The following is a 15,538-nucleotide window of genomic DNA, read 5'->3' as shown; positions in this document are numbered from 1 at the left end:
ATATCACCAAATGGATTATGTGCATTAGACTTCTGAAACTCATCCGCGTTCTAGTCCTTCAAGCTGGTGGGGACTTGCAGGAAGGAGCTCACACGGCCCTGGGTTTTGCTGTTCCTGTCCTGGGGGCTGTCAGATGCCTTGAGCCTCTGGGCCAGTCAGTTCATTACTTTTAACGAGCACAGAATTCACCAAGACATTAAAATAAAATAAAGCACCAATGGACAGTCTTGGATGTTCCATGCAATTGTTGGTTTAGTTCTTTTTTCCACAGGGTTATTCAAGAGGGTGAAAAAAAAAAAAAAAAAGCCAATCCTCCATACTCCTGCCAATTTTATCCTAAGTAGATTTGGCACTGTAAAGCTAACACACCCTGAACCTTTTTTTTTCTTTCGGGTCCCTGTAGGCTGCTGCCTGACATTTGTGTTAAAAATGACACATTACTTGACTGGTTAAACGTTTGAACATTATCTACCTTTTGGATGTAATAAAGAAATACTGACTATCCCAACACCATGAAACAGATGAAGAAGAATCATCAGAGGAAGATAGTTATTTTCTGAAAAGGGCGTAATGAAGTGATTGTTTTAAATTACAAGGCACATGCAGTTCTTTTGATAAGAACTTTTAAAATTGACCCATCTCTGTGACTAGTACTAAAGACTTAATAACTGTATTAGAGGTTACTTATATTAGCATATATTGTAGAGGGCCAATCAATGGTGAGGCAGACACTGAACAATGTCCCGATTAATCTGACTTTGTAGATATTTTTGTCTTCTCCTGGTCATATGGATTTGGAATTATTTGGGCATTTTTTTTTTTTTTTTTTCGAAGAAGGAAGTGAACAGATGAATGACAGTCTTTTATTACTCAACATAGCTTGTGTTTTGGGAGACAAAGCTCATCACGGTGTGTTAAAGAAAAACAAGAGAGTGCCAAATGTAATTTGCTGAGCGCCCAAGAATTGTGAAGTTAGCCCTAACCAGAGTTGGTAATTTCTGCAGGTGATCGCTCTAGCAGATGCGGTAGAGGAAAACCAAGACAGTCTGTTCCAGTCATTTACCAGGCTGCAAAGTGCCACCCATTTGGTGATTCTGCTGATGGGACTGTGGCAGAAGCTGAGTGCGGACCAGGTTGCTATTCTGGAGGCGGCATTTCTGCCACTACAGCAGGACACTCAAGAACTGGTAAGGACCCCCAAGTTTGCAGTGGTGGCAGCCATTGTTGTTGAAAAGATTGTGGTAATCCAGTGGCTATCACTTGTTTTTTAAGGTATCAATGAAGGCTTGTGTTTTTTTAATCTCAAATCCTATTTTCCTTTTCTTTAACCCATAATAAAAATGTCAAATATGGCCTTTTTTTTTCTTTTTTCCTAGAGCTATTTAAAAAATAGATATACCATCCATTTTTATGTAGTATCCAGTCTATTTTTTATGCGCTCTTCAGTCACTTAGAAGCCATGGAAACAGTTTTTTTTGACAGCCTGAGTGATGGCAGTAAACTTTCAGATTAGCTAATCCTTTCCTTTTCCGCCAGAGAACACAGTTCGGCCATTTTAATTTGCTCAATGTTCTTAAATTTAACTGTCACTTCAAGGGTGAGAGAGAACTGAGATAACTGTGGTAAATTACAGGAATATTTCGTTACGTTTATACAGTTCTTTATGTGTAGTTTATAAACTCTTTTACCCTTGGCCCTGTGAGTAGGCATTTTAGAATGAAAGGGGGGATATACGGGTTCGTATGTGGAGTTTTTGGTGAAGAATTGTTTAAATAAAAATATCTCATATCCCTTGAATTGTAGAGGTATCTGTGACCACCAGCTGCCATTTGGGGTAACTTTCTGCCTGCTTTTATTACAAAGAAATAATATACTTCTTGGAATTAGAGACCCGTGAACTTAGTTTTTGAGTCGGACGAAACTATTTCAAGAAAAAAGTCATTTCAGATTATTTTTAAACATAGATATGAGAGCATGGTACTAAAAATAATAGTACTAAAAATGAACATTTTTGAGTGCTTACTAACTACAAGGTGTTATTTTAAGTGGTTCGCAAGGATTGTTTTATTTAAATTTACGCATGGCCCTATATGGTAGCTAAGGTGCTCTTTTCACCCCGCTTTTACAGATGGGAAGATTTAGGCTTTGAGAGTAAGTCCCTTTCTGAAACTAGTGCGGTAGAGCCCGGATTTGGATCCAGGTCTGTTTGCTCCCAAAGTACACGTTTTTAACCAGGACACTGTATTTTAGCACAGCTATGAATATGATTTTGAAAATTACAAGCTTTGTCAGTTGAATCTAATTTTCTAAGGTTGGGTCAAAGGACTGTCAGATTAAAAAAAAAAAGTCAAGCTATATTTTCTATCCAAAACAAAATAGTAATAAATGAATTGGAAGAAAATATTAGAGTGTACTTTTCTTTAGATTGAGAAAATAAGATTACAGGTAAAATTGACCTGTGAGAAGGTAGAAATGTAGACACTGCAATAATAGAAAAGAAAGACTACAATGGTTAGGATTATATTCCTCAGAATAATTATCACTTACCAGCTCAGAGTTCATAGCCCAAAAGACCTGGGTAGTCGCAGTTCCAGTTTCCACCACTCAGGGAATGACAAAGTCTGGCTGGTCAGGTTTCTTAGCTGATCTAAATCTCTGCTTCTGTGGCTATAACATGGCAACAATAATAGGACATCCCCAAAAAGTTGTTAAGATTTAATGAGATAATTGAATAGAGTGTTAACCATTATTAATAGTGATTTGTACAGTTTACACATATTATTTATAATTCCACTAACACCACATAAGAGAGGTATTACTACTTTTTCGTGGCTATTTGTCTCCTTGACTACACTTGAGGGCAGGAATTACATCTTACTCACTTTTATATTTTCAGTGCCTGGCACAATGCCTGACTGTAGTGCAGTCAATATGTGTTGGGTGAATGAATGGAGAAAGGGTGAGAGCTAGCAAGGGGGCACTGGGCAGAACAGACACAGGGCAGGCAATCTGCAGCGTGAGGAAGCCGGACAGGGCCCAGTGCAAGAAGGGAATGCGGATCCCTTGTTCAAAAAGGTGCAAAGAAGAGCTTCAGTGCTGTTGAAACAGGTACTAAAAGCAAAGCTTGTTACTTTCCGTAGTGTCTCTCTCATCATGGTGTTTTCATTTGCTAGTTTATGTTGCTCTAAATAAAGAAAAATTACAAATTTAAATTGTTAGTGTGAATTTACCAGTAATCCTTATCATGTGCCATGCCAGCCTTACTACAAGCAGGAGAGCATTAAACTCATCTGTGGAATCATCTCAGTTACACAGTGTGTATTTCGTGGCTCATACACACATGCATATATATTTCTGTTCTTGCAGAACTATGGAATCTGCACAAAACTTAACTGTCTTTATTTCACTTCTTGCTACGCGCACATCTACCAACACTTCCTGCCTTTCTGCTTGCGGATGAGTAAGGAAGGACTGAAAGCAGATATGCTGTGTGTCGCTCTATGTCCCTTTCCTTCTGTGTCGTCATTTTCAGGGTAGTGGTGCAGTAACAGGAGTGCAGTGGGCTTCCTTAGTCATTCCTGTTTCTTTGAATCTCTGGCCTTCTTTATTCATTCTAAACAAGTTCTGGTTCAAAGGAAAAGCCTTTTAGGACCGTCAGGGCCAGATGTAACACACCTTCTTTTCACTTGCTCTGAGTCTGGGACCATGGGAACGCTGAGCTTCCGGGGCTATGTGTGAATTGGGTAGAGAGGAGGGTGGTGCATTTTGTGCCTGGCTTCCCTTCTCACACACACGTCATTGTCTCATCAGACTTACAAAACACAAGATCAAAGATAAAACGATTCAGAATTTCAGGAGGGCCACAGAAGAGCATTCAACCAAGTGTGGGGCCCTTCTGAGCGGGGGGGCCCTGTGTGTCTGCACAGCTCACATGCTTCTGAAACTGGCCCTGAGCATGGGTGGACGCAAAGGAAGAATTTTCTAGAAATAAACGTTGTCAAATGTAGGAACTGCGTCCCAAGAGAGACTGTGGGATTTCCAACTCTAGAGATCTTTATAAACAGCCTTGTTCTGTTGGGAGAATGTAAGTACGCTCACCCCTGTCGGCAGGTGAATGGACTTAGCATCTTCTTAAAGCCTCTCTCTCCCCTGCCTCGGTTCTCTGCTGCCTTACCTCCCCTCCCGAAACACGGAGGGGAAAATTCTTTCAACTCTCTTCTGAATTCGGTGAGATTAGAAGGTGTGTATACTCATTATATCTATTGAAGTCATTAATGAGACAGGACATTTGATAAAAACATAACTTGGAGGAGAATGAATCAAAAAAGACATTTTAATACTGCTTGTTATGCTCTTCATCTTTAATTAGGTTGTGGTATTCACTTTGGACTTAGACTGTTGAGACAGCTTATATATCTTGAGAAAAAAGGAATCCTTTTTCATTCTTTAAGACATACGCATGCGGTATGTGGTTTTGACATGCTAGTTCACAATCCCCCACATTATGCCTTTAGACCTCACAAATAAATGTTATGTGATGGGTATCCCACTGAGATGTGAAAATGAAATATGCAAGCCTGAAATAACTTGGAAGGAGGGTGAGGCGGGGAAGAAAGGAGTCTCTGACCAGAATGTTGAAAATATATCCCATATTGAAGTTATTACGATACCACAAAAATCTGAATGTAATTTAGGTGGTTCGGTTGAGGGTGGATGGCAGAGTGCATGTGTGAGGGGAGAACGTTCGACATGTGGACAACATTTTCAGCAGACACTCTCAGTTCAAGGTCAGATGTCCCCAGAAGTATTGAGAGGTAGAAAAAGAGTGCTCAGAAGATATTTTATTTACGTTTTAAACAGCACTGCATCATGGCTTGTCGTATTGTTATTAAGATGGCATGTGTCACACAGCGGGCTAAATGCCATAGTCAATTCTGGAAAATTGTCTTCTGAATGACGTTAGGTTCACAAAGCAAAAATATTTAGAGTTTATTATTGCTAATGAAAAGTAATATTCTTTGTACTATATTATCAGCCTTTAAAAAAAAAATTACCTTCCCATTTGAAACAGAATACATCACTGTTTTCTTTTATCTATCTCTTTGGTAATGCTTCTCCATTTTTGCCATTTCTCAATACTGTTTTGGGGGCAAATAAATGCTGGTATTGCAGACTATTCAATGTGATTTTTTTGAAGTTATATATGCCAAAATGTGTTGTTGTAGGGCTACTCTCTTTCACTTTGAGAGAAGCAGTATTCTATTTGCATCTCCCAAAAGAACTCTTAACCTCAGTTCCATCAGCAGATCTGATAATATCTTATTCTCTCTACTGTCTTCTTGTGATGATGGAGAAATTTCGCCTAAAATAATGTTCTATCAGAGTACCTGATAGGGCAATTCTGAAGTGAGTTGTTTTCTTACTCTTCAGGTTAGAGACTGAGGATATTTCAGAGTATTTGAATTCTCAGCACAGAGTTTAAACCTTTTTCTACTGATCCTGTATCTACAGAAGTTCTATGGAAAATACTGTCTCTCCTAGATCAATACGGTTGTGTGACTGGTTTCAGCCTGAGAGTATTTAATTGTGACGTGACACACACACCCCTCCCATTATGCTGTACAGAAGCCAAAAGCTTTTGTAAAACTATACACACCTCAGGATTTACCTGACAGGACAAATCTTTTATCCAGTCATTTATTCATTCAATGAATATTTATTGAGTACCTACCATGTTTCAGGCAGTGTTCTAGACACGCACTACACAAAACCGAGTTAGAGCCCATCCTTTGTGGCTTTACTTCAACATTACGAGCAAACGTATTCTCGTCATAGTCAGCCATGAACATAGCGGCTGTCTAATATGATAGCCACTTGTCACATGTGGCTATTTAAATTGAAGTCTAAGTAAATTAAAGTGAAATAAAATTAAATTTTTAGTCCCCCAGTCTCCCTGGTCATATCTTGAGTTGTTCAGTAGCCACACGTGGCGAGTGGCTGTCACATTAGACGGTGACTACACAGAACACTTCTGTCGCTGCAGAAAATCCTATTGGACAGAGCTGTCAGTCACTGAGAGAGAAAGGGTTTTGTGAGTCGGGCTAACAACTTTAGCACATTTCAACAAATTAATGAAAGTAGGACAGGACCCTGGCCTGAAGTCATGCCATGGTGTTTGCATTAGCAGCCCTTACTCGTGGCATTCTGGGGTCAGCCTGCTTGCATGTGCCGTAGCCAGACATTCTCCCAGGAATAAGAAACTTCTCTAGGGACGCGTGCACATCTGCGTCCAGGGGAGGCAAGGCACTGGTACGAGGGCCGCTGCTCCCCTGTCACGTGGCTTGGTAGACACTGTAATTGTCAGGAATGCTTCCTGTTGAGCCTGCACGGGGCTCGAAATCCTTTGAATCCAGCATGGCAGGGAGGCACTGTCACTCGGAGCTGGGATATGGCTGACTCCTCTTTGCCCTTCTCGGTCGCTGCGCAGATCTGCTTCTCATCTTCCTAGGAAACAGCTTCGATGGCTAAGATTCTTTAACACGAAGCCTAGCAGATGGCAAGAGAGCAAAGTCGTGTACTGGCATTCCCAAGTGGGCCAGCTCAGACTTCTGCTCTAAATGCTCGTTTGTGTTCCACCTGACTCCAGGGGACTCGCTAATGAAAGGAACCTGGCTTGGGGACCTGATTACAGACAGTCCTAGGGTTGGAAGGAATATTGGCATGTTGCATTAGCATTTTGCCTGACTTTTTCTCTTCTTTCAAAGTGCATTCACTGTAGTAGATAGTGTTTCCTACTTGAAGAGAAAAGCTTTATTGCGTTCTTAAGGGTTTCATCAGTACCTTCTCTAGTATTGAACTTTAAAATCCCCTGGGAAAGTTCAAATGGGTATTTGAACCTTCAGCCTTACTTTTTGATTGATTATTCCTTTTACAAACTGATATGGAAAGACAAACTTATTTTTAACAGGTTCAACATGGGTCATGCGAGAAAACAGATGTTTATAATAGGAAATTCTATTGTGTGGAGAGGCTTATCAAGGCTCCCTCACGAGGCTCAAAGACTTCTACGTCACAGGCCAGGCTTGATGTAAGCGCCACTGTACCTCCCGTCTGGGCTGAGTGATGACTGAGCTGGCTAATCATTAGTGTTACTAATGACCTCTTCTTAAAAGGCAAACAAAAGGAGGAAGTCTGCTGTCAGTGTGAAGCCTGCCTTTTGAGTGTCAAAGTATCATCACAATTATAACTGTCTATGGGAACATAGAGCAGAAAGTAAATATTTGGGTAATTCCCATGATCTTAGCCAGCAAGATAAACATGAAAGAATTAGTTTTATGCTCACGATGGCCACGTACTCCTGGTTCAATGCAACTCCCTTTTGCTTCCCCAGAGCTGATAGAACATGTCTCCGAACCTTTAAAATTGAAATAGTTGAGATAAGTCAGAATTGGAGCCAAGCAGAATACAATATAGAAGTAGTGATGTGTAGTTATTTTAAAGGTTGCCTATGTTTATCAAATATGAAACAATGTTTTAATGGAGAATAAAGAGACTACCTAAGTGAACAAAGAATTAATTATCGGAAGCTTCCCTCTCACAGGATTATGCCAGCTCAAATCCTTTGTGAAGTAAGATGTGATTGAAATAATAAATCACTAAATCAGTAAAATTAATACAACCACAGTGAGGAAAACAAGCGTCATCGTCTTCACAATGCTTACCAATTTGATTTTTGGCTGGAAGTGTATTCCTATCAGTTCAGTTTTCTTAAACTACCTTTACCCAGCCTAGTTTGAGTCTGCTGATTGCAAAGAGCAGAGGTTGACCTTTCTGGGACATTGCATTCTTCTAGAAATGTACACATGGATCCTCGTCACTCGTTTCTCGAAAACCAGTGTGCTGCAGCTCCAGGTTTAGTCAGGCCCGCGGGCCTGCTTTTGTTCACTTGAAATGTTTCTGAGAAAGCCCCTTGGCTTGTGTCCTTGTTATGCCACCTGGCCTCCTGTGGTGGCACTTGAGTTGCCTCACTGCCCATGTCTCTTCTCTCTAGGCCCAGCCTACTGCTGTCCCATCACACATCTGCTGACACACTTTCCATGGTTCTCTTTGTCCCTGGTTCAGTTTGGATTCCAGTGCCAGGCATTCAGGACTTTCAGTCACTTGGCTCCTCTGTATCTTCTTTCTAAAACTCGTTTTCTGAGACTCTCTAGCTTCCCGCGTCGTTCTGGGAAAGCTGACTTTCCATGGGTACACAGCTTCTTTCCATCACGCTGGGGCGAATAGTGCTTGTTTCTTCACCTAAAATAGTGTCCTCTGTTTACCCCTCTATCCACCCTCTTTAAGAGGCAGATCAGTTTTCATTTCCTCCCTATTTATTCTGGCTTTCATTCTCTTGTGAATTTCACTTGCGGGTATGACATAATTTAGCTCTCATTACATACTCAAAAATTGTCTATATGCTTGTCTTATATTCTAATAAATATAAGGACAGATTCTTCTATCTCCCCACAGAATTAAAGTTTAAATTAAGCGTATAGTTGGATAGAACTTTCTGGGGATTGTTTGATACCCCCATTTATTTTCATAATGTTTCATACAATTACAGATTCTCCTCCAACAACTGTATAGCTTTTTTTAAAAAATCATGTTTTCAAAAGGAAGCATTCTACTTCCATTTTGCACTACCCTTTTTACTTTTTTTGCAAGCAACCTCAAATATTTTGGGGCTCTATAAGAACAAAATCTTATCTCTCCTGTACAGATGGTAAAAGATACAGATTGATGTCTAGACCACCACACATTTTTATACATATATTCATTTACATACCCTATAATTCAAATCAGTAAACACAAAAATTTTCAATCTTACCTGTGATGATTATATGCACGTGAAAACAACTGTTAGGTACACTTCACCTATATTGATTTAGCCAAGTTTGGTAATAAATAGTGCTGACAGATGTGTGGTAAAATAGACATACCCACCTATTTCTGATACAATCTTTCCAGCCAGTCCTCTAGGAAAATGTGGGTCATAAAACTAATCCAACACTTGGCCCTGGTAATCTAAGTTAATGCACTGAAAGTATAATAGTAAACTAAAATCCATTTGGTTCCAGAATGTTTATATTTATAATTATGAAATACTGAGAGCACCCTAAACGCTAATAGTTGGAAAATACAAACTGTGGTGTATCAGTTGAATAGAATATTATGTCAGGCTGGTGTTCAAATCCCTTTCTTTGTTTTTTGTTTTTTGAGCAAATGCTAACTAGCTGTGCATCCTGAGGCAGATTTTGGAACCCTCACAGTATTGGTGTCCTCTTCCCTGTACAATGGGGAGCTAGACCAGAGATCAAGGACTGGCTCTGCTTTGAAGAGACATGAGAATGGACATTCAGGTTGGATTGCAACTTGCTTTCCCTTTGTATTCCTCCTGACCCAGTGAACAATTGGTACAGAGGAAGAAGATGAGAGTAAGACAGTGTGTGAACTTGGCTCTCCAATGCCCTCGTCACGAAGGCATGCCTGGAGTCTGACGGAAACAGTTTGTGTAGCGTGAGGCATCTTCCAGGCGCTCAGGAACAGAGAATCACTGCTTTTCAGGGCAGGAGAAGTGCTGCTCAGTGTCTGAGGAGCAGTTACACATGGAATTTCTTTGTACCTTTTGGGTATAATCTTTGCTGTCCTGTATTTTTTTACTGCATATTTGGCCTTCATTAGGTAGCTGTGGCCTACGATAAACAATTTACTGAAACACAATAAACCTTGAATGAAAAATGTGTATAATAAGGTTTTTCTTCTTCATTAAGACATATCCAAGTTATATTTCTTATGCAGAGCAACTGAGACTTACGTGGCTTGCTTGGTCTCGATGCACTAGACCACCTACAGAACATCCTTGGGGCGTGGCGTCTTCACCATCATTTTCACATTCAGGGTTTCTGCGTCATCTGGAAGATCAAGCTACTGCTACAACTGCTACTACAGAGGTGCTAAACCATATTTTAAAAAACCGCATTACACGTGTGACCTCCTTTGGACCCTACCTGTCACAGGTGTGCAGGTGTCCTCAGGATAATACCCTTCACATCCCTCTTAAGGTTCTTGTGAGGACTAATTGTACATAAAGTGCTGATGTGCTGCTGGGCATTGGAGCCATCCAAGAATCGGTAGCTGTTCCTGTATTACTGTATTTCAACAATAAGATGCCGTCTGTTGTAAGTCACAGCATTATTTTAAGGACCACTTAGGAAAAAAACTGCCCATTAAACAATGACATAATATTTTTTAATTACTTAAAAGTTTTAATAGTTATTGAAAGAGCTCTTTTTGACTTATTTAGACATAATTTTTGTATATTACTCTTGTGCCTGAGTAAGCAGAAACAAATAGGCCACATACATTGGATAAGGTATTCCTGAAAATTCTTCATATTCAATGTTCAGTTCTCTTACCTGTCAACCACAGGTCAGCGCTACCTATGGTTTTCCACGTAGTGTCATCCTGTGTGCCGGGAGGAGCTCTCTTGATGCAGCATTTAAGAGCCTGTTACCCAGCAGTCCCTCTCCTGGGTATCTACCCAAAAAATCTGAAAACATTTATCCATACAGACATGCGTGCTCCAATGTTCATTGCAACTTTATTTACGGTGGCCAAGACACGGAAACAACCAAAATGTCCTTCGATAGATGAATGGATAAAGTTGTGGTATATATATACAGTGGAATACTACTCGGCGGTAAGAAAAGATGAAATAGGACTATTTGTGACAACATGGATGAATCTTGAGATTATAATGCTAAGCGAAATAAGTCAGACAGAAGAAGTAGAGAACCATATGATTTCACTGATATGTGGTATATAAACCAAAAACAACAAAAGAACAAGACAAACAAATGAGAAACAAAAACTCATAGACACAGACAATAGTTTAGTGGTTACCAGAGGGTAAGGGGGGAGGGGGGGCTCTTGAAGAGGGTAAATGGGGTCTAATATATGGTGATGGAAAGAGAACTGACAATGTGAGATATAGATAATGTGTAACAGAATTGTACACCTGAAATCTATGTAACTTTCTTTACTAACAATTGTCACCCCAATAAACTTTAATTTAAAAAAATTTTTTTAAAAAGCCGGTTACTTTTGCCCTTGTGATCTTTTTTTCCTGAGCCTCTGATATCCATTCTCAAAATTTTTCTTCTTGACTAAGCTCAAAGCTTTGATTTTTTTTTTTTTTCCCTCAGTTGAATCATATGTTGCTGGAAGTTAAGCAGCTTCTGTTCAGAGTTAGCAGAAAATTTTAGGCAAATTGATGTTTACTGCTTTAACAATAGCCCTGCGTGATGCATTAATTAATCAATCACATATTCCAGGAATTTGGCAGTTTTTCCTACTTCAGCTGTATTGCTTGGCCAAGGATAGTAACCTCTGTGCATGGACCTCAGTAACAAAACATCATGCGTTTCTTCTGTCTGTACCTTCTTGTCTTACATCCTGGAAAACACTGAGCTTTTGCTTTGCAAGGAAATATGGAATTGCTGTCATTCTTCTGTTATGACTCTTTGCTTTACTAATTTCACTTAAATGACTGGTTTCATGTATTTTTAGGCATTTTTCCCCCTGAGTTTGGTTACTCCTTGTGCTTTGAGATTGTTAAGAACACAGCCTTGTCAGTGGATGTCTTTAGTTTATTCACATGGTTCTTTTCTTGTCCTAACTTTAGGGAAGTTTTTCCCAGACTTCGTCTGATATGTGGGTACTTGGGAGGCTGTGATCCCCATGTGTATTATGGTTCCGTACCAGGTGTGGTTTCTGTAGGTTCTCAATCATGAGTCCCTGAAATGAGCATCTGTAACTCAGATTCATCAGAGTTATGTTTTCGGGGGACATGGTGTCCCAGAGCCATTCGTAGATATCAGTTTCAGTAGTCCATGCAGGTGCTGGGAGCTCTGGTGAACTCTTTCTACAGTTTGACCTATGTAAACTGGCACAGATCATAGTGCTTTTTGATTATGTAGTAAAATCTCATTTAATTATATGCAGATTATTCACTTGGACAAAGAAGCTCATTTAAATTTTGGTTTTGTGAATTATGTCAATTGTGACCATAAATTTTCTGGGGGAAGACCTCACATGATATTCTCTAACGCCCGGTTCAGTAAGAGGGGCCTAAGATGATCTGATGACACCGATGGGAAGACCCATATATGAAGTGGAAAGAAGTTCTCTGTGGTGTAGTGGTTAAGAGCGTGGGGTTTAGAACCCTGGAGTCCTGGGTCCCATCACAGCCCCCACTTTTAATATGTGTGTCATTTGTGGTGAAATACTTTATATCTGGCACCTTAGTTGAAAGTTATAATACCTACCTCATAGCTAATAGTAAGAATTAGATCTAAAGAATAAAAGAAACAAACAAAACAGAAACAAACTCATAGATACAAAGAATATTTTGATGGCTGCCAGATGAGAGGGGTTTTGGGGGTGCGGGTGAAAAGGGGGAAGGAATTAAGAAGTACAAATTGGTAGTTCAAAATAGTCATGGGGATGTAAAGTAAAGCATTAGGAATATAGTCAGTGATATGGTAATTAAACTGTGTATAGTGCCAGGTGAGTGCTAGACTAGTCAGGGGAATCACTTCTTAAATTATATAAATGTCTAACCACTATGCTGTACACTTGAAATTAATATAAAATAATGTTGAATGTCAACTGTAATTGAAAAATTTTAAAAGTGGGGAAAACCGGTAAAGGGAAATAACAGGTTCAGATTTCGAGGTGTAAAATAAATAAGTCACGGGGATGTCACATACAGCACAGGGAATATAGCATAATATTGTGATAACATGGTACAGTGTCAGATGGTTGTTGGACTTATCATGACCACTTCTTTAGGTATATAAATGTTGAGTAAGTATGGTATACCCCTGAAACTAATATAATATTGTATGTCAGCTATCTTTTAATAAAAATCTTTAAAGAAAAGAAAAAAGAATTAGCCAAAATAATATTTATAAAATCCTCAGCACGTTTTCTAACACATGAGATCCTAAATAGTTTTTACTCTTGCTGCTGTTGTAGCTGTTATTTCTGCTGCTGTTATTATTCATGGGGACCACCCCAGAAAAAATAAAGTTTTAGAGAGAATCTTACAAGTAAGAGTGACAGCATGGCATTATGTCTCATTAAATCTACAAGCACCTGGCAAGGGAAATTATTGTTTTGGTTTTTAACTGATGAGGAAACTGAGACCCGGAGAGCTAAATGATTTTTCTAGAGACATGTAGCTTGTAAGAAAAGGTGCCACAATTCAGCCTAGGTCTTCTGACTTCTAATCCAAGGCACTTTTCGTGACCCATGCTGCCTCTTCCATGGAGGTAAATAAGCAAGTATAAGTGTGTGATGGTGAATAGTGAGGGATCAGGGCTGCATGTCAGGGGAGGTCGCTAATGACCTCAGGGGGAAAAACAGCATTGAACTCAGAACTCACTTTCTTGGGCGTCCATTGTCCCCTGGATTTGGACCTGGCAATCACTGTGTTGTTAGCTTTCCAGTACCTTCAAAGAAATGATTTTTATATACTTTCTAGTTAGTCTCAGTGGGATAATTCCTCCAAAGTATCTAATTCACTATCCCCAGAAGCAGCTTTCCTCTGGACCGACCCTTCATTATCAATTTGATTTTCCAGTCTTAATTTATTTTTTTTTTTTTTTTTTTTTTTTTAAGTTGCTACTGCATAGAACACTTGACTGGAAGCTTTTGCCTGAAGCAAACTTTAATGCTTAGTCAAGGTGATTGGCTCTGTGGGACATCATTAATGTTTTGTTTTGTTTTGTTTTAAAACTGAATACACTGTCCAGGATCAAGCTTCAAGATAATTCTAGTAAAATCTGCTTTGTGTTCCTTTATCTAAAATGTTAGGGTCAGAATAGGAGTACAGGTCAAATGCAAAACATAAGCTTTAAAAAAAGAGAATCAGACACTTCGTAAGGTACATAAATGTCTCATCACTATGTGTATACCTGAAACTAATATAATATGTCAATTGTAATTGAAAAATAAATTCAAAAATTGTTTTAAAGAAACAATTATTTAACTTACAGATAAGTAAACCAGTCAAATTGGTGCTTTCTGTCCTGTAACCTAAATAACCAATGATTAAATAAGTAAGTGAATGAATGCAAACATTGAAAAAAAGTAGGATCAAACTAGGTTGATTTGAAGCAACCTTGTGCTTTCTGCTTGTATGGCGGCTAAACTCTGTCAAAGAGGTTTTAGGTGATTGAAATAGCTAATCTTTAAGATACCTCCCACACTTGAGTTTCTAGATTTCCACATAGTTTTGTTACACATTTCATCAGGTAAGTATGCTATGTGTGTGACCAGTGAATTATCACTTTGCATTTTTATTTAACGAAACTCTCATTTCAAAGGCTCTTCTTTTGTCTCATAAACATTGCTTTTCATTGTCATATTTGAGCTTAAGTAGCAAGTCAGGCCCTCCAAGTAATAACCCTGTATTTTAGTAGCAATCTTTCTGAAGTATTGGCCTCATGCCTCATTATATTAAAGAAATATCCATGCCAAATACCTAAACATGACATGGTTTTTTACTTGATCTGCAAGTTGGCAATAGGAAAGGAAATTCTGTAGTACCTCTATATTAACTAAATGCCATATCTACTTAAATTATCTAATATGCTACTGTAACATACTTAGGAAAACAGAAGTTTGCTTAGATGAATAGTCTGTAAAATAGTAGGAACTGTTTTAATGCTGAAATGACCACAGAGCACCCAAATGCCAAATTGTATACAAAGGGTCTTTCCTTCTTATATGCCAGATGTCTTCGTCAGTGGCTCCAAAAGCAACTTGAAAATATGTCCTATCCAATAACATCTGGGTTACTATTTTGTCTTAATTTACCTCTTCTCATTATTATTGAAATACAAATTCAATTTTAGATATTTGTCTAGGTTAGACTTTGATAGTTGTATAGAGATATCTTTGTAGTAACTAATGGTTTATTATTCTTTAATGGTTCGGGGTAGGAAGCTGTTTTTATAGTCTTTGACATCTCTTGAAAGGATTTTCAAAATCAATCTAAAATAATTAATTTGTTTCCTAATTTGCTTAGTGGCATCTGTAATGGGTCACTAGAGTAAAAAAGAATCCTGATTTTGGCAAGCAGTGGGAAGTCCTCTAGTGGATATACAAGTATATAGAGTCTGCACTTTGATCTAAAGCACCAGCTGCATAAGCCTAGAAGGAAGACGTGTGGTGAGTGTGGAGAAGGCCTGGGGTTTAGTCATCTGTTTGCTGCTCATTGTGAGTTAAGTGTGTGGTGCAGCTGCCAAGAGAGCAGAGGCGCCCAGAGGCCAGGCTGGCTGGGAGAATTCCCAGGACATGGGGGGGACAGCTGTGTCCTGCGGTCCTATCCCTAGCCTGGTATCTCGGGGTCAGTTTGGGGTTCTCTAGTTAGTTGTATAAATTTTTAAGTGTTTCTCATTGGAGCTTATTCAAAGACAAGTGGTTAGGA

The 15,538-nt window shown here is 39.1% G+C and overlaps 1 protein-coding gene across 4 annotated transcripts in view; it reads left to right on the top strand.

Moving 5' to 3' along the window:
• The window catches only part of BBS9 (Bardet-Biedl syndrome 9), a 359,579-nt gene that overhangs the window by 284,571 nt on the left and 59,470 nt on the right, over window positions 1–15,538 (top strand). For all 4 annotated transcript variants that reach the window (XM_088797660.1, XM_019757307.3, XM_019757306.3 and 1 more), the window contains one exon: window positions 1,005–1,187. In XM_088797660.1, coding sequence (XP_088653786.1) covers window positions 1,005–1,187 — 183 coding nt within the window. The remainder of the gene's footprint in view (window positions 1–1,004; window positions 1,188–15,538) is intronic.

Source organism: Rhinolophus sinicus, chromosome 4 (assembly GCF_057876585.1).
Source record: "Rhinolophus sinicus isolate RSI-liver-muscle chromosome 4, RSI-T2T, whole genome shotgun sequence".
NCBI classification, from domain to species: Eukaryota; Metazoa; Chordata; class Mammalia; order Chiroptera; family Rhinolophidae; genus Rhinolophus; species Rhinolophus sinicus.
The sequence above is the reverse complement of the archived record's forward strand: the minus strand, read 5'-3'. Positions and strand labels throughout refer to the sequence as shown.